This window comes from Pavona decussata, unplaced genomic scaffold (genome assembly GCF_977016875.1).
Source record: "Pavona decussata unplaced genomic scaffold, jaPavDecu1.1 SCAFFOLD_57, whole genome shotgun sequence".
Taxonomy (NCBI): Eukaryota; Metazoa; Cnidaria; class Anthozoa; order Scleractinia; family Agariciidae; genus Pavona; species Pavona decussata.
Window position 1 is genome coordinate 1,578 of NW_028145479.1, and position 26,412 is coordinate 27,989.

At 39.2% G+C, this 26,412-nt stretch overlaps 2 protein-coding genes across 2 annotated transcripts; both read left to right on the forward strand.

The window, feature by feature from the left end:
- The first annotated feature begins 1,104 nt into the window (after positions 1-1,104).
- Positions 1,105-14,280, forward strand: LOC146479966 (uncharacterized). The gene is made up of 3 exons (XM_085110177.1): positions 1,105-1,950; positions 12,663-12,782; positions 12,960-14,280. Exons 2-3 carry the CDS (start codon positions 12,737-12,739, stop codon positions 13,418-13,420), a joined length of 507 nt encoding a protein of 168 aa, XP_084966303.1. The 5' UTR covers positions 1,105-1,950; positions 12,663-12,736; the 3' UTR covers positions 13,421-14,280.
- An 8,258-nt stretch (positions 14,281-22,538) lies between these two features.
- On the forward strand, positions 22,539-26,370 carry LOC146479967 (collagen alpha-1(XIV) chain-like). The gene is made up of 3 exons (XM_085110178.1): positions 22,539-22,714; positions 24,550-24,969; positions 25,474-26,370. The coding sequence occupies exons 1-3, from the start codon at positions 22,603-22,605 to the stop codon at positions 25,788-25,790; spliced, it is 849 nt and encodes a 282-aa protein (XP_084966304.1). The 5' UTR covers positions 22,539-22,602; the 3' UTR covers positions 25,791-26,370.
- Positions 26,371-26,412: the final 42 nt, after the last annotated feature.

Sequence of the window (26,412 nt, forward strand, 5' to 3'; positions counted from 1 at the left end):
TTCGAATCCCGTTGAAGCCTGAATTTTTTTTTCAGGCTTCCAATTTCCAATTGCATAAATTGGAAAATTCACTGCGATGATCACTTCTCACTTTCATCTATATCCGCAGTTCATATATGAATTATTTCATATACTTTACATCGTAACTGAAAACTACCTGTTTAGCCGTTTAGCTCAAAAGCCGGAGAACTACTGGAAGGAATCATATTAGACGAGGCAGGACACCTGCACTCGTAAGACTTCTTCCCTCACTAGACTTTGTGATGTCCTCAAGAAAACTTTGCTTCAGGAAGCCAAACGAAACGCTAGTTCAAATGACTTAGTTCTGAGATCAGAGAATTTAAAGCCAAATCGTTATGCGATTAACAGACGTTTGAGAGAGAGTCCTCATGGGGCTAGGTTAGCAAACCAGGGAGGGAGGGAGGAAGGGGGAGAAAAATGTTTTGATTTCATAAATATCTGCTTATGAAAACCCTTGTAATCTATTTACTTACTGATGTAAAATTCAATAGGAAACGCTAAAAAAAAATCTTAAGAAAAGTTAACGACTCGATGCTCATTGAGAAGACAAAGCGATCAGAGTTAGTGCACATTTTTGGGACTCGGATTTAACAAGCATTGGAACGGCTTCTCCTAGAAACTCAGGTTTATGGTCGTCCAAAATAATGTTTCAATAAGTTAAGCTAAGTTGTATTCGCTGTCAATAAATTACTTTCGCTGTCGCTCATACTTATTCGTTATCGCTGAATTGTACGTTTGCTGTCGCCAATACTCATTCGCTGTCGCAAAAAGCCAGAACTCATTTGCTATCGCTAAATTTCATTCGCTGTCGCTACTACTTATTCGCTGTCGGTAATATTCCTTCGCTATCGCTAAATTTCATTCGCTATCGCCAATTCGCTGTTTGAAACTTTTGCTTGAAACTGTTACTTTATTGTATTTTTATGGTTAAAGTAACGTCCCTTGGGGAGTTATAAGCTGAACAATACATTGAAGTTACAAAATGTGAGGTGGACCTTAGCCGGGGAGGGGTGGGGGAAGGGGGTTCTTCCCAGGGTCACATTTTCATTACTGGATTTATTATAATGGTTGCATTTTCAAAACTTAACAGTTACTAGAATGGGGTTGCATATTTTCTGGAATTTGGGGATAAGAAAATTCTGTGGAGCAGGGATGGTGCAGTGGTGAGAGCACTCGCCTCCCGCCAACGTGGCCCGGGTTCGATTCCCGGTCTCGGTGTAATATGTGGGTTGAGTTTGTTGTTGGTTCTCGTCCTTGCTCCGAGAGGTTTTTCTCCGAGTACTCCGGTTTTCCCCTCTCCTCAAAAACCAACATTTCTAAATTCCAATTCGATTTGGAAAGTGTCCCCAATAGGTCATTTGACTACAACTACCAGAATCCTTCAGTTTTTGGTTTTCTCATGCTAATTAGAGCTATTGTTCTTTGCTCTCCACTGGGATTACAAAATTTGAATTTCAAAAGGAAAACGAAATGAATTCTGGTAGTTGTAGTCAAATTACGCCATCATGAAAATGGCTTATTAGTGCTCTGCGCTAAAGTACATTCGTGACACTTGAATAAAGTGTTTTTTGGCAGGTAAATACAGGGATTTGGGGTATTAAAAAATGTCTAAGAAGGGATCACACAATTTACAGCGACTAAGATAATGGTCAATTATTGGCCACAGAATTATTTTTATTTTAAAAAAAGATTTTAATTCTAGCTCTATTACTGTAAAACTGCAAAGTGATGAACACTAAAGATTGTTTTATAGAATTTTAAGCGTAATAATGCATAACCAATTAGATCTCTGATACATCACCCTAGGTCTTCCTGTGATCATCCCCTCTTGAATTTAGTACTAAATATATAATTTTTTTTTAGGAAATGGAATTTTGGAGGAGACATAACATTAGAGAAAGTGCTATTTCTGCAATACAAGATGAAAAGGTGAGCTTACGCCAGTACTGTATATTGGAAACATTAGAACTCTTTTGCAAAAATAATTTTTCTGTATTCATTTGCATCCCTTCAGTAATTTATTAGGTGTAAAGTGGTGGCATAGAAAGTGGAAGTTCTGTTGTATTTCTTGAGTGAAAAGTGTCTTAAGAGCGGATGTCTGTAAATATCAACCAGAGGTGTGCAATAGCGAAAAATTCAAAATTCTCAAAAAAATTCACAACATAGCCCACGGTAAACTATTGCAAGAAATACATGTTTTACTTCGATCCGATAATTATTTTTGATGTGAGGCTATGATCTTGAATTCACCGCTCCTGAACCGGGTTATTGGTGTCTTACACCACATGTTGCGAAGACCTTGTTTTAAAAATCAAACCAGTTTTGTTCCAAACGAAAAACATCCAGTCTGATAAAGTACATAATTATGGACATCATGAATGGTATGTTACTCATCTGAAGTGAAAGTTAAATATTTAGGAGATTTTTCAATATTTACAATTTCTTAAGCGATTTCTCGTGATGCCAAATTGACAAATTTGCGAGGCTAAAATCATCAACTGGTACATAGCGTTGAGGATAAAGATTTACAACACGTGAAAGAGCATCATTTCTTCTTATAAAATCCGCTTTCAAAATTATGGGCAACACAGAAGGAAATTCTTGAGGCCGCGAATTACAAGTAGTACTTTAGTGAAATTTGAGCTTCTCTGTCGCGGCATTCCGATGCTAAAACTCAGATAAACACAACATGAAAACGTTTCAAACAACAATTGTTTGTTGGTACTTGCTAGAGGTTTTGGCCCACGTTCATAATATTACTTTCCATGGTTTTTGATCATTTCGGGCAGGCACAAAAGATTGTAGCAGTTTTATTAGACCCCGAGTTCAAAAGCGTATAAGGTCGCAAAGGTCAGTTTACGTAGTCAACGTTTTGAATTCGGACCAGAATGTTTTGCATTGAATCTTACTTTAGAACAAATGAAACAATAGCTACAAGTGCTACGTAATTCATACCTTTTTAGCGAGCTTTCTGTACATTGTAGAAATCATCACATCAATCAGGAACGATATATGCATTTTGCCGCGATTTGAAAATACGTTTAACGGCAGAAATTGCGTTACAGTTTGCGCAGACCACTTGCCCCCCAGGGGGAGGGGGACTCCTATATCAAATTGACGAGTTGATCGTCATAAATTTTGAAAAGTACCACTAAAAGGTACCAGAATTTGTTTTGTAGCCGTGGTCTGTATCATTTTTGCCACTTAGTGGTACCAATTCTAAAATGAATACGCTAAGTGACAGTTGACTGATATTTATAATAACTTTCTCTTATATGTTTTCGCTCAATACCCTAAAACTGGCTAAAACCCAATGTATTCCAATCAGAAATTGTGGCAAAGACATTCGAAACTATTTAAGGGTCGAGGGGTTTGCTGACTGAACACTGAAAACTGAGGCGGAGCTTCTCGTAGGCAGAGCAGGTATCGAATTACTGTAACGCAAAACTCCTGACCTTAAATAAGAATTATCTTTAATAACGCTTGCAATTTGATTCTGAATTACTGGTTATTACATCCACACACATTTATGATTTTTAGTGATTTTTTTTAAGTTATTTGGCCCTGTGCTTTGTCACTGTTGTTTGTTTTCTGTCCTGTATGTAATGTTATCACCATTTCAATATAGTTTTATACTGTAATCAGTTATTTTCACACGACCCCACAAGCTCTGAGCTTTAAACCCCATCGTGTTTAAATAAAGAATATGTATGTATGTCACAGGGAGCAGAGGAGTTATGCTAGAAATGTCAATAAAAAAACGTCTTACCTCTTAAAATTGCATTCTTGTATTTCTTTGCGTAGTTAAAACCTCATTTGCGAACCAAATATATGCATTCATTTGCGATCGAATGCGACCGATTGTTTCGAACCGCCATTATTTTGAAAAGTGTCGACCGCTGTTTGTTGGGCCAACTGACTGTGGTCACAGCAGTAAGAAAAGAGACAAGGGATGAAACAGATTTCGGTCGAATTTTCGTTTCCCAATAACTCGCTACATATTCAACAAATGAGCCCCAGTATTCGCATGCGGTATTGCATTTACGTTATCTTTAAGCTACCTAAACCATTATGATGAAAAGATTCATTAAACGGGCCTTTTACAATCGCTCATTTCGCGTTGAAAAGTTGGCTTTTCGTGGGATGTGCACCGCAACACACTGGTGGCGGAAATACGTCATATAAGGTGTCATGCACATGACCGGAAGCAATTTGAATGAGTGTATTGTTGTGGATTTATTTCCACAATCGTCTCCTTTAGATTTTTTTCGCTGCGGTAGGTTTTCCTGACTTAAAAAACGCGTTTCATTTCAAATCTCCCTCCAATCTCTTGAAATCAGCTGCTGTTTTGAATTTCGAATTAGTAACGGTTGACTTAACTTCCGATTGCAACACATGGTACGTCACTTCCGCCACCAGTGTGCCTCGGTTCACATCCGACGAGTCACGTGGTTCTATGTTGCTTCCCTTGTCATTTTGTCTTCTCGGCACTTCGTGCCTCGTTCGGAAAGCTTCGCTTTCCGAAAATCTTTTGTTGGACTTCGTCCAACTGAATACACGGTCCCAATAAACAGCGGTCGACACTTTTCAAAATAATGGCGGTTCGAAACGATCGATCGCATTCGATCGCAAATGAATGCATATATTTGGTTCGCAAATGAGGTTTTAACTACGCAAAGAAATACAAGAATGCAATTTTAAGAGGTAAGACGTTTTTTTATTGACATTTCTAGCATAACTCCTCTGCTCCCTGTGTGTATGTATGTATGTATGTATGTATGTATGTATGTATGTATGTATGTATGTATGTATGTATGTATGTATGTATGTATGTATGTATGTATGTATGTATGTATGTATGTATTGTTACAGTTTCCCGACGTAAAGAATGGGGAGCTTAGTGGGGAGGCGGCAGGGTAAGAGCGAGGAGGGAAACGGGGTTGCGTCACCACTGTCGTCCCTATTTTCCCCAATTCCTGCAGTACGACTCACACCTGCTACAGTCGACCACAGTACATTGTCAGCAGGAATAAGGGAGGGACGTAAGGGGAGCAATTTTTGTCAGAAAGAGGGCCAGGGTTTCACAGCCTGGACGGCACAGCTACGCTCCTTTGGCTGTAAGGCCAGTTCTAATTCTACAAAGTGACATAACTAACTGACTAAACCTCAGGGCAAAATTTCCCTTGACATCTTCGAAATCGATGACAGCCATCTAATCAGGTCTATTCGCTCAAGACATCGAGATGCTTATGGCATCAGACGGCGCTGCCAAAACCGATTCTGCGCCGGTCCCACCAAGTTGGGCAGCTAATCATTTCAAGCGAACGAAGGGCCCCGGCCAAGGGAGATCGGAGCATTACATTTGTGCAATCTAGACTTATCCACAAGATGACCTCAATATTAATGCCTGTCGGCTTTTGCAAGTACTCTAAAAATTCAGAGCATAGCACCATATATTCAGGCAACATGATCTTGTTGGATCGTGTTCTTATTTTGACCCATTAAGGCCAAAGAAACCATACTTTGTCTGCTCAAATTCCATTACTGATGGATGAACTATCTTCAGTATCGTATGAAAACTATCATACAACAGACAATTTTTGTGAAAAATAAATTGAAAATTGGATCTTATCCAGATGAACTAGACAGTCACATTGCTTTTAACTCTCCTTGAGTAGCATTCATGGTAGCCTCGCGAAACGCCCCTCGGGGACGGGAGCGATGAGAGGCGGCTGTATTCGCAGGCTACGTTAGACTGAAATTTGAAAAACGTTATCAAAAATCAAAACAACTGCGCGAGTGTAGATGCAACCAGATAAAATTGTGATAACCCAAAACCGTAATCTCAGTTTGAACTGATTATATAATTAATTGTCTTTGGAGTCTAGCTGGACGAAACATCGCTTTCTATCCCTTGGACAAGGGCGTACGTAAGTGCAAGGTCAGCGGTCTACCGGTGAAATGTATGTAACACAATCTTTGTGACCAAATGTATTAAACGGCCTAAAGTGTTACGATGTTTCCTAATAGATGTCCCACATTTCTTAAACATCGAGGGTGGCCGCTCAAAGGTATGAATTATATAGCACTCTTAAATATTTGCCCCATTTTTTTCAAAGTAAGATTGAATGAAAGAAGTCCTGGTTTCATTTTATTCCATATTTACTAGTGTTGCGACCGGTTGACAACGTAAACTGACCCGTGTACGGCTTTTGAACTCCGCTAAAATCTTTTGACACTGCCCCTAAAAGATAGAAAACTAAGGGAAATAGTCTTATAAGCATAGGTCATGCACAGGCAGTGCCCTGTAGCAAGAATTAATAAACCATTGTTGTTTGAAACGTTTTCATGTTGTGTTTATCTGAGTTTTAGCAACGGAATGCCGTGACAGAAAAGCTCATATTTCACTAAAGTATTGAAAGCGGATTTTATAAGAAGAAATGATGCTCTTTCACGTGGTGTAAATCTTTATCCTCAACGCCATGTACCAGTTGATGATTTTAGCCTCGCAAATTTGTCAATTTGGCATCACGAGAAATCGCTTAAAAAATTGTAAATATTGAAAAATCTCCTAAATATTTAATTTTCACTTCAGATGAGTAACATACCATTCATGATGTCCATAATTATGTACTTTATCAGACTGGATGTTTTTCGTTTGGAACAAAACTGGTTTGATTTTTAAAACAAGGTCTTCGCAACATGTGGTGTCAGACACCGAAAACCCGGTTCAGGAGCGGTGAATTCAAGATCATAGCCTCACATCAAAAATAATCATCGGATCGAAGTAAAACATATATTTCTTGCAATAGTTTACCGTGGGGTATGTTGTGAATTTTTTTGAGAATTTTGAATTTTTCGCTATTGCACACCTCTGGTTGATATTTACAGACATCCGCTCTTAAGAGGGAATGTCTACTAACACCGAGCAAGGGGTGGCACATGATAAAAAATGAAAGTCCTTCACAAATTGACTAAGGATACCCTATGGTAGTTCTAGTAACGTGGTGGTTTTGATTTCTCGGAATTCTTTTTTAAACCCAGAAAAATTGAATAAAATCTGTTCGGGCCCAAGTGTCTATAAAAGCACCCAAAATAGACGTGTCCCATACCTTCTTTCAACTTCACTCTGTTTAATTCGCATTGATAAAAAACCTCATTTCATGCTTGGAAATGTGCAGTTGAAGTGTTTACGAATCGTTTGAGGCCAATAATAGCTCTCTGCTTTAGTTTTTAAGGTCATGGGGAAGGTACCGAAAGTTACTAAAATTGGCTCAGTCGAAATTCTCAATTTGGCGCACTTTTTCAGGAGAGAGTTTCCCTACCCGGTAAAACATCGAATCACTTGAAATTTAGAATTCTTGATTGACGAAATGCTGTTCTAAAACCAGGTTTAAAAATTAGTTTCGGGCTTTCTATCAGCGCTGAGAACTAACGCTCTCAAAATCCCGATAATTGCGACATTATCTGTCAACAACTGTGAGCGATAAACATGTTTCTGTCAAAATCACCGAAGACTTTTGTAATTTTTTTCTTGTTTCCCTCAATATTACGATGGACCAAACAACAGAAAGCTCATATTTAGCTCACCTTGAATAAGATGTAATCTAAGTATCGGTTTCTTGGCTTAATGTACCATACAAAGCCATCATAGCTCGAAGGGTTGATAATTGATCTCCTTCAGTGACTAATGACTTCTGCTATCGCATTCACGTCACTTGGCAAATGCCAATTGACGGGGCAAAAATACTTTGACGGTAACAAAACCCTGTCGGCTCAAAGAAAATATTAACAGAAATATCTAATTTTAAAGTTCTCCACAGTCATCTCAGAAAGCGCTGGACTTTATAATCTTCCGTCTTCGATTGTTTTTGACTGTACTTGTTTCGGTCACGCAACGGCTTCCTTCGGAGTGATTGGTGTTTCTTACATAGTGGCCAAAATCGAAAAAAAAAAAAAAAATCCAAACATCAGGGCGTCTGAAACTAGTTCCTTTAAAGTTATTTGAACATGCAAACGTGACTGTTCACGCATTAACGCGGCTTTTGAATTTTTCCGTGAACAGTGATGTTCGATTCAGGTTGTTTATTTCACGACGGTCATGGCGTGTGCGTCATGGTTTATTCAACAAAGATAATTACTTGAATGATGTTTTAACGAGAGGAAATTGAACAGATACCGGTATAAGGTGATATAAGAAAATTGTGACTTAACGAGAACTTTTTTAGTTTCTCAGCCAGAAAGACGTTCGTTCTTTTCGCATGTGTCGGTTTGTCAACATAAATAACAGCTATAAACAAGATAAAAGATATACAGACTGAGATAAAGAGTTCCGTGATCACAGATGATAACAGTACCTGAAAAAGGGTTGGGTGCATCAATTCTTCGTTAACAAGATCTTTAAAAAAGTTCAGTTTTCTGTTTAATCGTTAATTTTCTCTGATCTGTAGCACTTTTTTTTTTAATGCGTTTATTTTAGTTACAATGATCTGTTGTGTTCTTATAAACATCGCCGTTGTTCTGATTGAAAAATCGTCACGCACCTGATGGACACACAATGATGCTGCTGGAACAATTACCAAATATACAAAATTTCTATATTATAAAACACTCGTAGATTTTTGTATTTACGCTGCGTTTAAAGAATTTTCTGATAATTTCAATCATCCTAACGGCCATTTCGGTTGTGACCGGGTGAAATCAGCTTGTGAGATTTGCGGATGCTTCAATTATCTGACAAGGTGGTCAAACAGAAAAAAAGTGTTTTAGTAAACCGTTCAAATCTTTCTTTGGTGCAACTCTAGTGCAAAACCGTTAAGACAACAACAAACTTAAAGGACCCTAGTCAGCCTTAGCCTCCCGCGCAGTCGTTTTTAGGGGACTCGTATTACCTCTTCCCCACAAACGTTTGTGGGGAGGAGGTAATACGAGTCCCCTAAAAACGACTGCGTGGGAGGCTAAGGCCACGTCCACACGTATCCGGAAATTTTTTTTTCCGCAAATATTTTTTTGCGGATGCGAAAATTTTCGCGTCCACACGCAGCATATTCGAATCGTTTTCAGCCGTTCACACGTATCCGATTGTACCCGGAAATTTTCTGATTTGCTCTAGAGCCCAGTTCTAAAATTCTCTCTCCATTCTTCTTCGATCGTTGTGCCATTGATAAAATTGTCCCACTATGCGCCTGTCCTTCCTGGTCGCGTCCAGAATAACAATCTCAAAACATCCTGTCGATCTCTAACCTATTGGTTGTGTAAATTTATCACAGCTGCATTTATCTGAACGCATGATATCAAACTAGAAATCAGAGCAACTAACAAAGAAGCTACAACCCGGCTTGCTGTACGCCATGTTTGTTTATAATGCTCGCCGTGAAGACTGGATCCAAGAGAATGACGGAAGCGTATTCAAAAATTTCCGGATACGACCGTCCACACGTATACGTATTCGTATCGGATAAAAAAATTTCCACTCTGGAGAGCGTTTTCAAAAATTTCCGGATACGGCCGGAAAATACGCTGGATACGTGTGGACGCAAGCCGTATTCGTAAAAAAGAATTTGCGTTTTCACAAATTTCCGGATACGTGTGGACGACGCCTAAGTCAGCCTCCGCCATTTTCGATGCCATCAAAATTATTGATATTGCATGGTGAAGCTAAATCTTATTGCTTTGTGTTCCTGAAAGTAGGTTTCATTATCTTTAGTAGTTTCACAGTGATTTCGTTCATTTCGACATGCTCCGAGTAGAAATATAATAGCCAAACTCTCGCATATAAACAAAAACAAAGGCGTGGCTGGCTAAGGCCCTTTAATGCATACCTCGTGAAATTTCACAGGACAAACACGTTTCGGGACAATACTAGCAGTGTTCGAATAAGTGATGTTTACTCCGAAGTTGAGCTTATCTTAGGGCGCGCGTGATTCTTTCTTCCGCTACATTTCTGTGTAGACCATTATAGACTTGCCACAAGTCGTCTTCTTATGCACCGAAAGAGTGACCAACAAGGCGACGGAGTCGGGAGCCGAGCGCCTGCCTGGACTCCCTCGAAAACGGACTTTGAGAAAGTCTAACCTATCCCATCTCAGTGGGAAATTGGCCGGTGCAGAGGTGCGGTTGTCATGTGGCCGACACCAGCACTCCCTAGAGCGCGAGACGAGAAGTCCTTTGATAGAGCTTCAGTCGACTGTGCGGAGAAGCTTGCGGGACAAACCACGCTGTTACCGGTGGTCAGCATAGTCAGTAAGAGAGCAACAGACTAGATGTGGTATGGATACTCAAGTCAAGTGCGTTACGAAGGACTCGGTTGTAGTTCAGAAGTCCTATTTGACAGCAAACCGGAAGTAAAGCAGACCCTGTATGCGACACTTGCAGGATCAGACCTTCGTGACATAAATACTGAAGTGTGATCCGGTCGACCTCATTGCCTGATGAAGACTAGCAGTAAGCAGTCGAAACGTCGCGATATACAACTTGAGTGACTACATCGTGAAACAAAACATTATTTAATTTATTACAATGTATTGCTGTTACAAATGATCCAGTTCAAGATCAATGATTGATGTGTGCTGAAGTCGCTAGCAACCTTAACAGCAGGTTTCTTCTTGCACGTTGCCTCGAAGAAAGCACTGGTGGATGATGAACCAAAAGACGATAACGCGCCGCTGTTCGGGAAAATGAGCATGCGCTCACCCCACCCCCGCCCCACCCCTATTTTTCATTTACCATTAGGAAATTTGTATTTCCTTTGGCATTGACCTCTCAGCTGTAACAATTCGATGGAAAAAGCCATACATCGACAAACTGCATTCTCTTCGTCAAGGATGCGCATGTCAGCAGTGAGGAGTGATTTTTTCTGGCTGATAACATTGTTTTGTCCCATCCTCAAGAGAACAGTCAGGGATGAGACCGTAGTGACTTTTGCACGAAGGCGAAAACCAAGGCGTTAATACTTAGTGGTTCTAACAAGAAAAGTGTTCCCCAAGGTTTCACCTCATTAGAATGCAGAGTATCATACTTTAGCAAGGCTTGCTTTGTGGCTCAGTCCTTTTGGTGATAGATGATAAAAACATTCGGCTATAAATCATCGGTCCTGTCCACAATTTGGTGAAGATTTCATTGTTTTTAATTTGTTTTTTGTTTTCAGCATGTCAGGACACACGTTTCCCGTGTGTTTTTCCCCCAAAATAGTCAAACCTAACGTCACGTGAATTAAAAAAGCGTGACATTTTATTGCGTGACTTATGCCATCACTAGTCGATTTTATCCACGAGCGCTTTCGCTTCAAGTAAATCCTGCGAACGGATCTCGAAACGACAGCTCGAAACAAAAAAAAATCGTTTCGAAATTCAAAGAAAATCAAACTCAGCTCCATTTTAAACGATCTTCAAGTCGAAAAGAAGTGGTCCGATGGTAAGTCATTTGAGTTTATTGTCGCTCTATAAGCGATGATAATTTATCTTGTTGACTTCACACATCAAGATGGCTACATAATAATGAAAGGATACAAACACAACCAAATACCTTATTTAGACAATGCCTTATTGCAGTTAGCGAAACATGACCTTTCACTGGTGGTTTAAAGCCGAATGCCGAGGTAAACTACATGAAATTTCGATAGTTTCTCTTAGTTTGGTTGCAGTCATGTGCAGTTTGTTTACACGTTGATATTGCGATTTTCGTGATTTTGAGACCGCTAATGCTCGGCGCTGGTAAAAAGCCCGAAGCTATTTTTGAAACCTGGTTTTAGAGCGATACTTCCTCAATCTATAATTCTAAATTTGAAGGGTTTAAGTGTTTTACCGGATCGCGAAATTTTCTATTAAAAAAGTGCGCCAAATTCAGAATTTGGAGGGAGCGAATTTTTGAGATTTTTTGTGGCTCCTCATGACATGGAAAATTCATCCACTGGAGTATTTTTGGACTCAGATACTTAATAAACACTTCAAAAGCAAATTTTCAAGAAGAAAACTGGGTTTTCTTTGATGCGCATTGAACAGAACGAAGTTTACGAGAAGTTGTGAACCATGTTTATTTCGGGTGTTTTTCAAACCACGAGGGGCCGTCACTGTTTTTTCTATTTTTTCCAGTTAAAAAAATATATTTCAGGAAAAAAATCCCACCACGTTTTCTAAACTAGTATGGAGTATCTCTGGACGGAATATGCAGAGTTTTGATTTTTTCATCATGTGCCACTTTTTTATGATTTCGCTCGGTCTTAGTAGACATTCTCTCTTAAATGCCCTACAAGGCGATTGAAAAGGTTTGCCACGCTGTATCCATTTTTTACCCTGAATTTAAAAGAACAATTTCACTGATCAATACTCTTTCTTGCCAAATATATTTAGATAACTGGCTGCTTAAACTGGCTGTCTAGAAATAGAGCTTGGGGGCTGGAGGAGGCAGGCAGCCAGTTGACAGTGGAGTGCATCAATTAACATTAAAGCATAAACAGGAAATTATATATTTAGTACTGACGACTTCAATTGAAGTTGTCAATGTGATGAGTTTTGTTTGAATATGGCTTTCACAAAATCCTTCATTTACGCTGAATGCGTGTTGTGGTGGAAATTACATGTTTGTAGGTTTTCGTCATTTTGTGTGGGCATTTGATTATCTTACCATATTATTTATTGTTTTAGGTTCCTATTTCCATGATAAGAAATAGAGAAATAAGTGATGAAGATTTAGCTCGATTGGGTCTTTAATATAAACAATGGGGGAAAGGGCAAATTTGAAAAGGCTTGCTCGAGAAGAAACAGGTAAGTTGGGAGTTTCTCAATCATCACATTTTCTTTTATTGGCTGACTGATTGATTGATTTAAAAACCCTTTTTCTTATGAACGATTTATCTGGTAATTACTGTTCAAGCTTTTGTGTCTCCCTGTGATTTTGGCAAATCATTCTTACTGCTGGTATGTTTCCTATTTTGTTTCTAGAGGACCACGTTCAGGCTGAAGTGAGGCGTGTATTCTTCAGTCCTTCCTTGGCTCATTTGCAGCCAAGTACTTCACATTCAACTGAAGGTCATACTGATTCAGCCAGGAATGCTATAACGTTACTGAGACAACATGGTCCAAGGGAAGCAAGTGTTTCAGTTGATGTCCAGTTCAACACAAAAAGCAACCTTGTTAAGCGCAAGCGTGTAGGTGTTCCCTCTTCCTCTTACAAAGGCAAGAGCACATGTAAATCCAGCAAAGTTGTTGTCAAGGAGAAACAAAGAAAAATTGTGGGCCTAAACTACCCTGGTCCTGAGGTTCCTGATGTCTGCCAGTACAGAGATGAACTAGTGGTCTTTGATGGACTCATACGCTTCCTTAGCAATGACTCGGGGCCACTTTACATGTTGCAACTTCAATTTATTGTTCAGCTTATAACTCCCCAACGGACGTTATTTTAACCATAAAAATACAATAAACTAACATGATTTCAAAAAAATAATTCAAACAACTCCACCATAACGTAACCTCATAATTTCTTGCAATAAAACCTCGCTGCATTGGCCTGAATGTATTTTCTCGCCTCGACGAAGCACGAGGGTGCCATGAAACAAACTTTAAGTTCATGTGCACGGTTGAAAAGAAAGCCCCACAGAAAGCCTTTTCGTATACTAGCTCCAGCTTTTCACTGAGGAACGGCTTAGAAGCGTACTAAACCTGAAATTAAAATGAAGAAGAGCATTTACATACCTTTTTGTCAACCGTTGTGAGAACGCACATGCTTTTGAATGCAAATCTGCGGTCAGAGGCTTTCCATAAACTTTCCGGTGTGGGGACACCCTGAGCGCATGAAATGGAAATGCTCAGCGACTGCAAATGAATTTTAGCGACAGCGATTTGAACTTGGAATTTTGCAATAGCAAAGTCAACGTAGCAGTCGAATACTGTTAAACGACAGAGAATTATTTTGAAATAGCGAATGGATTTTCAGGGTATGCAAAATTGGTTAATTGTCTTAAACTAGCGAAGGTGTATTAGCGACAGATAATGGAATTTAGCGATGGCAAATTAGTTTTAGCAATAGCAAATGAGTTTTGGCGACAGCGAATGAAATTTAGCGATAGCGAATGAATACTAGCGACAGCGAATAAGTATTAGCAACAGCGAATGTAATTTAGCGAAAGCGAATGAAATTTAGCGATAGCAAATGAGTTTTGGCGGCATATCGAATGAGGTTTATGTGACAGCGAATAAGTATAAGCGACAGCAAATGTACAATTTAGCAATAGCGAATAAGTATTAGCGACAGCGAATACAACTTTACGAATATTGAAACATTTGGACGACCATACAGGTTCGTGCCATTTTTACAAATGACGTTTTAATTAAAGATTTTGGAATCACCAGCCTTAGGGGTATCTACTTCTGGTCACATACTCCCGAAGTTTGTTTGTTTGCCTTAGCTTTCATTAAAACCCTGATTTTAAGAGTCAAAGGTACAAAATACCTCATGAGACCGAGAATTTTCAACCCTAATGGCAGAATCTGAATCCTCGGCCACTAACCTTCAATGTGAAGTCCGAACATTCACTCATTTCTCTCCAAAATAACCCGCAGATGCGACAAAATCCGCGTTCGGTTTTCAAAATTCATTTTGTGTGTTTTTCAAGCTCTCTTCTGAGACGGCAAGAGAGCGATTACTGGAAGGTGCGAGTCCAGAAAACACCAAACATCTCCCCAAACACGATCTTTGATGGCCGCCATTGTACATAAATATCCTCCAGGGATTATTGCTGAACGGAGGGAGACTAGGCACTAAGTCATTCATTTGTCAATAGATTTTTACGCGGGATATTTTGAAAAAGGGCGCCATTCATATGCCAAAATTACAAGGTTGACTTATCATAACTTAAGAGATGTCCTCCACATATGACAGTATAAAGTCTGATTCTCTTGCTACCTGGAGGAGGCAACTGGTCTCTGATGAGAGCCAAACAGGTGTCCAGTACATCGACCTTGTAAATCTCAACATACCAGGAGACGCATTTAGATTAAATCGAAACAGCAAAAGGCTGGAATCGAGGTTATACGAACTTGGAAACCTGGTAGAGACCAAGAGAAAGGCTTTAAACAAGAAGAGTAGCCCAAAGCAGAGAAATGAATTCTTTGCCTCCTACAAGAAAATAGCTGTTTTGAAAGATGAGGTCATCACAGTTGATGAGTGGACATCGGAAATCTGTAAACTAGAGCAAAAACTGGGGCTGCAATACAAGAAATGGACAACTGGAAGCAAAAATTTCATGATCTTGAAAAAGAAAAAGAGAAGCTATTTGAAGAGATGTTGAAGAAGAAAGACCACCATCAGTCATGCAAAGAAGAAAGTGAACTAATGAAGAAGTACATTAAGCAGCTGGAAAATGATCAGTTCAAAAAAGTTGAGAGGCACACCAGTCCCAATGATAACAACAACTCAAGCCCGAAACAGAAAACTGAAAGAACTCAAAACAAGGGCACAGAAAGCTTTACACTTTTGTACTTTGTTTGGACTGGAGTTAGACTATTTGAAGTTAAAGGATCCAGAAGGCTTCCAAACATACACTGTTGCTTTTAGTGCAGCAAGCTCATCACCCCCTCTGGTATCAAAATCAACAAGTAGTACCCCTCTGCTTGTTCACAATGAATCTGACAACTGTAACTGCCCTTCCTCTTCTCCTGCAACACCACCCCATGGTAATTTACCTGTTATAGCACCCATACCTTCAAGTTCTTCATCTGGTACTGAATCTCCACCCAACTTACCTGTTGACCTGCAGCTGCAAACCATCAACCAAACAGCATCTCAAAAAGACACTGATGATTTTTGTGGAGCACTATCAAACCTCATTTGAATTCACGCAAGAGTGCAAATGACAGTCGTATTGTTCTCAAAGACAATGATATGATTATCAGGGACCCTCAAGAGGTGGCAGAAACTCTGAACAATTTCTTTACAAGCGCCGCACGCGAAGAAACCGGTCAAGCAAAACCAACTCCGGATTATAGTCACATTGCTGACCTTTCTCGCATACAACAAAACTTACCAGCTAAACCTCCATTGTCCTTAAAGAAAACAAATTCCGCCGAAGTAAAAGAGGCTATGATGAAGATCAAAACAAACAAAGCAACGGGCTGCGATCAAATTCCAGCAAGAGCAATTAAAGCATCTGCTGAAGTTCTATGCCACCCTTTCAGCGAACTTTTTAATTACATCCTAAACAAATCCAGGATACCTCAACAATGGAAACTCGGAGAAGTTACACCTGTCTTCAAGAAAGATTGCTCTTTGACTAAATCCAATTACAGACCGATCACTATCTTGCCTTCATTGTCAAATGTTTTTGAAACGCTAGTTCATACAAGAATTAGCCCTTACTTTGAAGATATATTTCACAAACACGTATTCGCATATAGGAAACATCACGGAACGGATACTGCTTTACTTAGCCTCACAGAACAGTGGAGAAAGGAATTGGACCAACATAATATCATTGGAATCGTGTCGATGGATCTTTCCAAGGCATTCGATACCTTGCCACACGAACTGCTGGTGGCCAAGCTCAAGTCCTATGGAGCTGACGGCAAAACTACCGATCTAGTTCATGACTACCTTGCAAATCGGCGTCAGCGGGTCAGATTAGGAGATCAGTTTTCAAACTGGGAAGAAATCTCAGTGGGGGTCCCACAAGGCAGCGTACTGGGCCCACTATTATTCAATATATTCATGAACGATCTTGTTTACGCTGTCAAACAGAGCAGACTATCTGCGTACGCAGACGACACGCAAATATTTTTCGCCGCCAGTACACCAGAGAAAGTTGAAGTGATTAATGCAGATCTTGCCCATGTCGATCAATGGTATGAGCAAAACGGCATGAGGAGAAACACTTCCAAGTACCAAGCAATCGTAACGGGAAAGACCCAGGTTAAGCCCCAGTTCCATTGCGAAGACATTGCTATTCCAATTACTGAAGATCTTGAAATGCTCGGAGTTACAGTAGATGACAAAATGAAATTTGAGAAGCACATAGGCAAAATATGCCGAAAAGTCTCCCAGCAGATTGCTGTACTTAAGCGAATGAAAAAGATTCTTCCATTCGAAACAAGAAAGTGTCTTTACCTCGCATTTATCATCCCTCATTTTAACTACTGCTCAGAGACATGGAATTTCAGCAACAAAAGTGCCATTGCTAAGCTAGAAAAAGTTAAAGAGCGTGCCCTCCGTTTTGTCTTTAACGAAAAACAAAGGCCCTACTCCGATCTACTCAACAAAATAGGTTTACCATCACTGGAGAATCAACGCCTCGCAAAAATAGTTTGCACAGTTTTTAATGCAATTAATAATGAACATGCACCCGGCAAAAAGCATAAAAGAAATGATCGGTCTTAGAAATAATAAATACAATCTAAGAGGAAGTGACATTTTAAAGCGACCAAAGGCCAGCACTACAACTTATGGCCTTAAATCGTGGAAGTTTACGGCACCAAAACTCTGGAACTCATTACCTGACTCAAGCAGAACAGTGACTACTTACAAGGCTTTTAAAAACAGTATCAGAACACTAGATCTGGCAGGTCTACTATGATCGAGTGAGCTTTTCACACAATACGAATTATTGTAGTTTTTTATATCCATTTATTTCTTTATTGTAAATTTTTGTTTTACGTATGATGATTAATTTGTATTAGAAATTTAAATTTTACCTAGTATGCCATTTGATGTTTTTTAATTTGTGTTAGTTATTTTAATCTTTTAGTGTGAAATACCTGTAAACTAGCTGGTGAGCCTAGCTTGCTGGTCTCACAAAAGCTAAGCGTATTTTCACAATAAACTGCTATCTAAACTGCTATCTATGATCAATACTCCAAACTCAGTGAGGATGACAAAGCCAGAGTGGAGAGTATACTCTACCTCATTGATAAATTTGGGGCTGGAGATGAGTTTATTCATGAGTTGACAATGACAGTTGAAGGAATGCCAAAGTCTTATCTGTTTAAGCAATGTAGGAATGCACTCAATGAGAACTGCATTATCAAATCAACTCCAGGCAAGGTACGGGCTAAGCAGATTCAAAGCATGATATGTATATCAGCTCTCTCATCATAATATACACCTGGCCCCGGTTGTTGAAAGAGTGGATAACGCTATCCAGTGCAAAAATTGCTATCCAGCAGATAAAATGTACTCCAACCAAAACAATTTATCTGCTGGAAAGCAATTTTATTTATCTGCTGGATAAAGTTATCCACTAAATTTTTTAACAACTGGAGCCTGAAGGTCAATTTTAAGCCTGACGCGAGGGAGGCCAAACAAACATTCTATATCACTAACCATTTTTTCAAAATTTACACCTACATACTGGGTTTCTGACTTTCATTCAGATGTAAAAGAGCAAGGATGGCCTCCCCCCAGCTCACACCTAACGCTGATAGCATTTTCAAGGTCAATGCACAGTACAGTTATGTTGAAAACCATAATTAATATGGGTTTGCTCACTATGAAATTTTTCCATTGCAGAAAAAAACTAAAGTGCTTCAAGAAGGCGAGAAAGTGAAAGTGAAGCTCAGTGGTGACGGTGCTCGTATGAGTAGAGTTAGTAACTTTATACTTCTGAGCCTGTCAATTCTGCAAAGCACAGATGACTTGCTTTCATCTAAAGGTAACATAAACAAGCGAACTAAAAACAGACACTGATTCTTGAATGAACTGAGATCCCCTTTAATCAGGTGTATTATGACAGAACTGTTAGTTAGCTCTGTTGTTACATATATTGAAATGCTTTAAGGGTTGGGGGGGGGGGGGGGAGGGGGAGTAATCAAGATGCTCAATGTAGCCACCTTCCTGAAAATAATTACCAAAAATCTAGTTATCTAACTTTTAAATTATGTCCAAGATACACACACCATTGCTGTTGTCAATGGCCCTGAAAGTAGAGAAACCTTAGCTCACAGCTTCAAAGAAGTATTCAATGAAGTCAATGAAATCCTAGACAGAGGCTACATAACTGTTGATGGCAAGCCAGTGGACATTGAACGCTCAGCGACTGCAAATGAATTTTAGCGACAGCGATTTGAACTTGGAATTTTGCAATAGCAAAGTCAACGTAGCAGTGGAATACAGTTAAACGACAGAGAATTATTTTTAAACAGCGAATGGATTTTCAGGGTATGCAAATTTGGTTAATTGTCTTAAACTAGCGAATGTGTATTAGCAACAGCGAATGGAATTTAGCGATGGCAAATTAGTTTTAGCAATAGCAAATGAGTTTTGGCGACAGCGAATGAAATTTAGCGATAGTGAATGAATACTAGCGACAGCGAATAAGCATTAGCGACAGCGAATGTAATTTAGCGAAAGCGAATGAAATTTAGCGATAGCAAATGAGTTTTGGCGACATTGAATGAGGTTTATGCGACAGCGAATAAGTATAAGCGACAGCAAATGTACAATTTAGCAATAGCGAATAAGTATTAGCGACAGCGAATACAACTTGATTGGACAACCACACAGGCTCGTGCCATTATTACAATAAAATAGAGAAAAACTATGACGTTTTAATTGAGGTGGCCGAACACAGTTTTCTAGTATACAGATGTTAGTAAACATTATTTGAAAACTACGTACTTCTGAGAACCCGAAATTAGCATGGTGCAAGATTAACAAAGAGAGAATAAATTTTGATACTTCTTGTTGAGCAAGGTGCCGTTGCCATGGCAACGCAGCAAGCTTTTAACCGTCCTCAAATAATGGGTTTCCTTAATTTTTAGAAAATTCACTCGTTAGATTTTTTCCATTTTTTGTATCCAGATAAACTCACAAAATACTGACATAGTGATGCTGCTTTTATGTTATTTTAACAGAGAGATCTCCTGTAAATGTTGGTTTTGCACTTTAGTGTTTTTTGAAGTAACCCTCTGTTAGATTTTGTTTTTGGTTTGTAGGCGAGTTACGCTTTTAGAAAACTACTGTTTTGTCAAATTTCACGAAATTCTAACGAGCGGTTCCTTAGAAAACAGTTCATTTCCATTAAAACAACCAGTCACAATTTTTTGCTCAAATGCGCATGCGTGGCTTTGAATTTGGTTTTCTCAGCAAAGATGAAAAGCGTACAAAAAGGCTTAGCTCATTGCGAACTCACTTTCTTTGCTCGGCGATAAATGAAGAAGGATTTACAAACGAGAAACTGAGTTATTTTAAGAGCAAAACTTACCTTTGTGATCCATTTGGTATAAAATCGAGGGATCGATAGTTTTTGCTTACCACAACCCTAGCGCGCGCTTAATAGCATCACTAACAGAATCTGTAAAGCGCGCGCAAACTGTGTTCGGCCACCTTAAGAGAATTTCAGGCCTTGATTGAATTTGCCATGTTACTTTGCCACTTCTGTTCCCCCGATTTTGCTGGGTTAGGGTATCTATTAAGTAAATATAAGCTGATTGCAGAGCTCTAACAGAATATCCGAAAAGGTCAGTTGCTGGATGAGATTTTGTTAAAAAAAAAAAAAAAATGGGGATCAACTTAAGCTCTAATATTACTTGAAGCATTTTTCAGCTACATCAAATTCTGGCAGTAACCTTGCTAAATGTTAGCTATACGTTTTCCCAAAGTTTTATAGCCATCACATTAATCCTAAAAACGTATAATCCAAAGTTTGGCAAAGACAAGTACGGCGACATTAACTACGAATCGAGGAAGCTACCTAAGCTCAAAAATGTCAGTTTAAGCTGCGTTGGTAACCTACACGCGCCATGCATATATAGCCACGATTCGCGCGTCAGCTAAATGAGTCCGGCTATGTCTACCAAACGCGACGCGCCTAATACACTGGAAGTAAAAAAGTGGCGTAAAATCATATTAACCAGAAATTTTGCGCAGTAACTGCTCTTTTAAGAAATTTAAATTACTTTCAGTCACCGAATTGAGTTTACCTTCAAATAGAGAAGTGATGTATAAAATTATCCAGGATACTTTTTTCGGTAATCGAGAAAATGTCTTTTTATATACAAGTTTAGCTCAATGAATACCTCTGATTTGTTTATTCCCAATTTTGTCACATTAGCACAAATCCCGCCCTTTCTATCATCCTTGATCCTTTCGCAAACCCTACAACAACCATAAAAGGTCTTACGAGCATTCTTTTAACGGTTTATCAAGCAAAACTGATAAAACAAGGCTCATCTGGGAAGCGTGAACTGGTTTTTAGATATGCACATTTGTTCTTCGCTCTAGTGTTGCCTTTAGCCTTACCCAAACAGAAGCGCGAGCTTTTTAAAGTCCTTACATTTACTTGACATAGTTTTTAACGAAGCCAGTTTGATGCACCGGAAATTCCTTTGCAATAAAACTAACCATGGTCTGGAAGACCACAACCGTCACCCAAACTTGCGAGAAGAAATTGGTATAGCTCATGGTGGAAACAGAAGTTGAGGGAGTCACGAGTGAGTAAAAATAGTGTAAGATCGATCGATCGATAGAGAGATAGATGGACAGATGGATGGAGGGAGGGATGGATGTACGTGTATAGACAGACAGGAACAGAGGTGAAGACACGCAGACAAACATAAAGAGACGGATATTGATATAAATCTTTCTTCCCAGTTGACATACGTTCTTGCTGATATCGAAACTAATTTTCTGACCAGAATTAAAGCAATACAGGAAGGAGGGGTGCATGGGGTCTATTAGAAACCGAAAAACCACACAAAAAATCACCCAAAACCGAAATAAACATCAAAACCGAAAATTTACACACTCTAATTTTCAAAACCATAATTACGTAATGGATCTGATACATTGGTGACATGTGAAGCTTACGGACTAAACTATATAAATTTCACTACGGTATTTGTGGATGCTATGGTCGTGAATCCGGCATATCTTCTAATGTCTGTTGAAATTAGAAAAATCTTGACCATAATCCTTCATTGAATCGCAATACCGGACTTTGGGAGAATTTTGCGATCGCAAAAAAACTATCCTATAGCTCTGAAAACCCCCATCGAATATCCAGAATTTTGAAAACTTGGACGTGAATTTAGATATTCGACTGAAATTTTGCAGCTATCGGTAATGTATGAATTTTATTGACTGTAAAATGGTCTAACATCCATTGTATAGAAGAAACTAACAGGCACAGTCTGTTCCTTTTTTTGGTCGTCAGCGGGAACTTACATTCCTCAAAATAACGACCAATAATGTCTGCCTTAGGAGGCTATTCGAGAACTTCCTTGGCAGCACAGTCTTGGCACGCGCACGCGGTTGAGGCGCATAATTGCTGGAGAGAAACCGGGAACCAAAATTTAGGGAAAATCGAAAACCACATCGGAAACCAAATTCGAAAACTAACTTCTATTTTGGCCGTAAACCGAAAACCAAATGCTAAAAAAAATTGAAAAAAATTTCAAACTAAATCACAACAGACACCAAATGCGTTCTAGGCGCAGAAACCGAAATACCGACCTGAAAAATGGCCAAACCCGAAACTGGACCGAAAATCCCAACGCGCCCCCCCCTAAGGAAGTTACTTTGTCTATAAAAATGCCTTGCCCAGCTGCAATGTCCTTCAAAACTTGAGTAAAGCGTAAAGTGTAGCTAGAGGCGTGAAAAATGTCAAGACCTTGTGCGTGTCTTCTTATCGTGGTTTCCGTGATTGTTTTCCAAAGCGGACAGAGCACAGCCAACAATCTGCCAACAGATCCCAATGCTCAGTACTACGAAGGTAAGTTGACTTGATATCTGAAAATTTTTACTCTTATAATGCATAATCAATGTAACATGATAATTTTATTCTTAAACTGTTTACATCAAGGCCGTGCGCTAATCGTGAGAAACAGACAACCGGTTTAGTTGCCGCAATCTGAAACGGCCTTTGGAAATATACAAAAGTTTCACTTTATCCATCGAAAGTTTGGGCAACCGATTTTCAACTTATCCCTGACAAAAATTTAGCATGGGGGATAGGGAATTAACTACTTTTTTGGTAAAGATGTCGAGATAGCTACATCCTCAGATGATTTCAAGACACAAACTTGCGAAACCGAAAACCATGAATGAGTCATGAATACCATGAATGAGTCATTAATTAACTTTCAAACGACAACAGAGAAAATAGAACATGAATTTTATTCGCTGAAAAACTTGCCCGGTCATTTTACAGTATTTTAAAATATTTCTGATTCTCGTAGTTTGCAATCCCATTTGATAGATCTCAGGCACATCGGCAGCAAAGTAAAACAAAACTGTTCTGACTGCAAAGTTTTGGAAGAGATTTGTAAGCATTCAGTGGGCATCAGTTGAAGTTGCTCACCCTGCTAGCAGAGCCTTTCTTTTGCTTGCTCTATTTTGGCGTTCGCGAGAAAGACTCTGCATGAATCGAGTAAGATGTTTATTGAGCATGCGCTGCATGTTGCTAGGGTACAGTTTTGAACCCAGACCTAATATGCCTAATAGGCGTGCGCTTGCCTCCAATACAGCAGTTCAAGGCAAGCCTTTCAGATAATTTTTCAGGGCAATGAGAGGAGAAACCACCGTTAACATCGGCTGCGAAGGAATATGAAACAAAAGCTCATCTGACCGCTTGCATGACTCTTTCATTAACGGAATCGCCAGTTGATAAATTAAGGATTTGCCGTGTCCGGTAGGAAGAGAGACGGACGTATCTGAGCTGGAAAAAATCAGATCATGTAATCCATGGAACATACCAATTGTATTACAGTAAATTTACGTCACGCGTGACCAGTATTTCCGAGAATGAAATGAACATTCAAATTTCTCTTTGTAATGTCCGACATGTGAATGAAATGTTGAACATTTCTCTGGAAATCTTTCCGAAGAGGACGCATTAACAGAAAAAAAAAAAAAAAAGATTCAAAATACTTGGGAACAATTTTTATTCTACAAATACTTAATGTTGTAATGTAAAAAAAAATTCAAAAGTTTTATACCGTCAATACTTATAATCTAGGGAAACTTCTACGGGAAATTTGAAACCTCGTTGGCGATGTTCAAAACTGACAGGTAAATTTCAAAACGCCGTTCAAATTTCAAAATACCGGTCACGCGTAAATTGACTGCAAGAAGAATCTCGTCGAGAATGACTGGTGCACGACCAGCAGATCTCGCAGCCATCTTGATTTGTCATGGTACAGCGGGCTCAATTGTAACCATCGGTTTTATCACTTAACGGATGCTCGCACTGGAAAAGAGTGAAAACAAGATTGACTAGTCCACAAGTTCGGGCTGCTGCGGCTTCAAGGAGTTGACGCGATTCAGGCAGAGCCTCCTTTTCTCTCCTCAGTAGAGAAAAAGACAAAAGGAGGCTCTGCTCGCAGGGTGGAAGTTGCTATACTGTCTGTAGTGTTATTCATGTTTTTTTTTGTTTTCGAGAAGACGTAACATTAAAACCATTAGAAAACAATTTCTGCTTCTACAGCTTACTCTTTAAAAACACTGCTTTACCAAAAGTATGTGGCGCTCTGTTTCGTGGCTCTGGCAGGATGCAATCTATTTTATTCTTGCATAATTAAAGTCATTCTTCTCGATTTGCTTTTGCAGCCTTCCAAAATGTTTCTTCTCACATTAAAACTGCAGAAGATCTGTATAGACACTTCCTCCGCAGTTACAGCCCGGCTACCCTATATTGGCATCGCCGCTACCGGCTTGATGCGGTCAACGACCTGTGCAGGTTACATAAAGACATGGTGATTGTTATGGAGGGCTCCGGCTCGGTTGACAGATGTCAATTTGAGAAAGGAAAGAAAGCACTTCAGCACTTGGCAGCGTTAGCGAATGTCAGCTACATTGACGCGAAATTTGCTGCGGTTACCTTTGCCTCATCAGCCAAAGTCAACTTCAAGTTTTTGCCATACGCTTCAGCCGCAAACAAGATCTCACAGATTCCTTATCCAGGTGGTAGCACCAACACTCAGGCTGGACTAACAGAGGCAAAGAAATTGTTTGATGACCCTTCCTCAGGTATGTGTTAAGATTATTAGTGGATGTAAAATTCAAATGTGAAAAAAGAATGAAGTGCCTAAAAATAGCTGATATGAAGAAGTAGCATTGCATTGTAATTGTGGTTGCTGGTTGAGACTGAATGCGAGATTTTATCGACATAAAAAGGAAACTAAAGGAGAATTGATCGAACTTAGGTAAGGATTTACAAAGCATTTTATTGATTTCATCATAAAAATACCAAACAATTGCAAGGATCGATTCAAACACGTGATAGTAAATTCGAGGTAAACTTACCCTTTGCTCATTTTCGCAACCCTTCCGAGTCAGTGTGCTGTTGAAAAATATTTTGACCAAAAATATCTCTCCTGCTTTTACAATATCTACATATTTGTTGTCTTGTTTTAGAGGTTTTAAAGAAAATTTATGAATGAATTGTTTTAGTTTTTCTCCATTGTTTTAGTTTTCTCTCCATCGTTTCCCTCTACTTAGTTTCAGTATCTTTTTTTGGTTATTCTTTCAAAGGTTGTCGTATTGCTGGAAGGAAGATTGTGCTTCTTGTCACTGATGGTCATTCAAATGTCCAGACACAGCTGACCATTCCCAAGGCAAAAGCACTGAAAGACAGTGGGGTGGAGATTTTCGTGGTTGCTGTTGGAACGTACATCAATGGCATTGACGAGATGGTGAAAGTGGCTTCATATCCACCGGAGGAGTTCCTGTTCCGAGTCAAAACTCACCAACAATTTTGGGAAGCTATTAAGTGGCTGATATCGGCACAATCGCCATTCGACCCTGGACTACGCACAATCCTCCAGGGGCAATATGACCCCCCTTGCTGAAATGGTCTTAACTAAAACAAACAAGAAATAAAAGATTGTTTTCTTTTTTAATTAATCTTAAATGTCAATTATTTTTAAATGACTTAGCTATATTCTACTCGATAAGGCTATTTTTAAATAAGAATAAAAGGTGCTTAATAGGCTTAGACTTTTTTTCATTTACTTAAATTTGAGAACGTTTGCTTTGACGATATTCAAGACACATTGACTCCAGAAACAATTGTTGGATACATTCTTATTCAGGAAAAAGGACAATCGAGCGCAAACTTGATTTTTGAGAGCACCTGTCGTATTTGCATCTTTGAGATGGTCACGATTTCAACATTTTTCGAGTGTTCTTGGGCTTAACTGGATTAAGGATTGCTTCTGAAAGCATTGTGCAGTTTTTTTTCTTGTTTGCTATAATTTATTAGTAAATCTATTTTGATAAATTGGAAACGCATAATTTTATTGTTTGTTTCACTGGAAAGCTCTTCATTGCAAATAAATTACATTGGCTTTATGTACCGTTTCCTGTTCAGTTATTCACTTCATTCCTTCAGTTTTTCTGTACAATATAATGATCTTGATGCTTAGTTCTTCCGGTTGTAGCTTGTTTAACCGGAATAGCTGACGTTCAGCT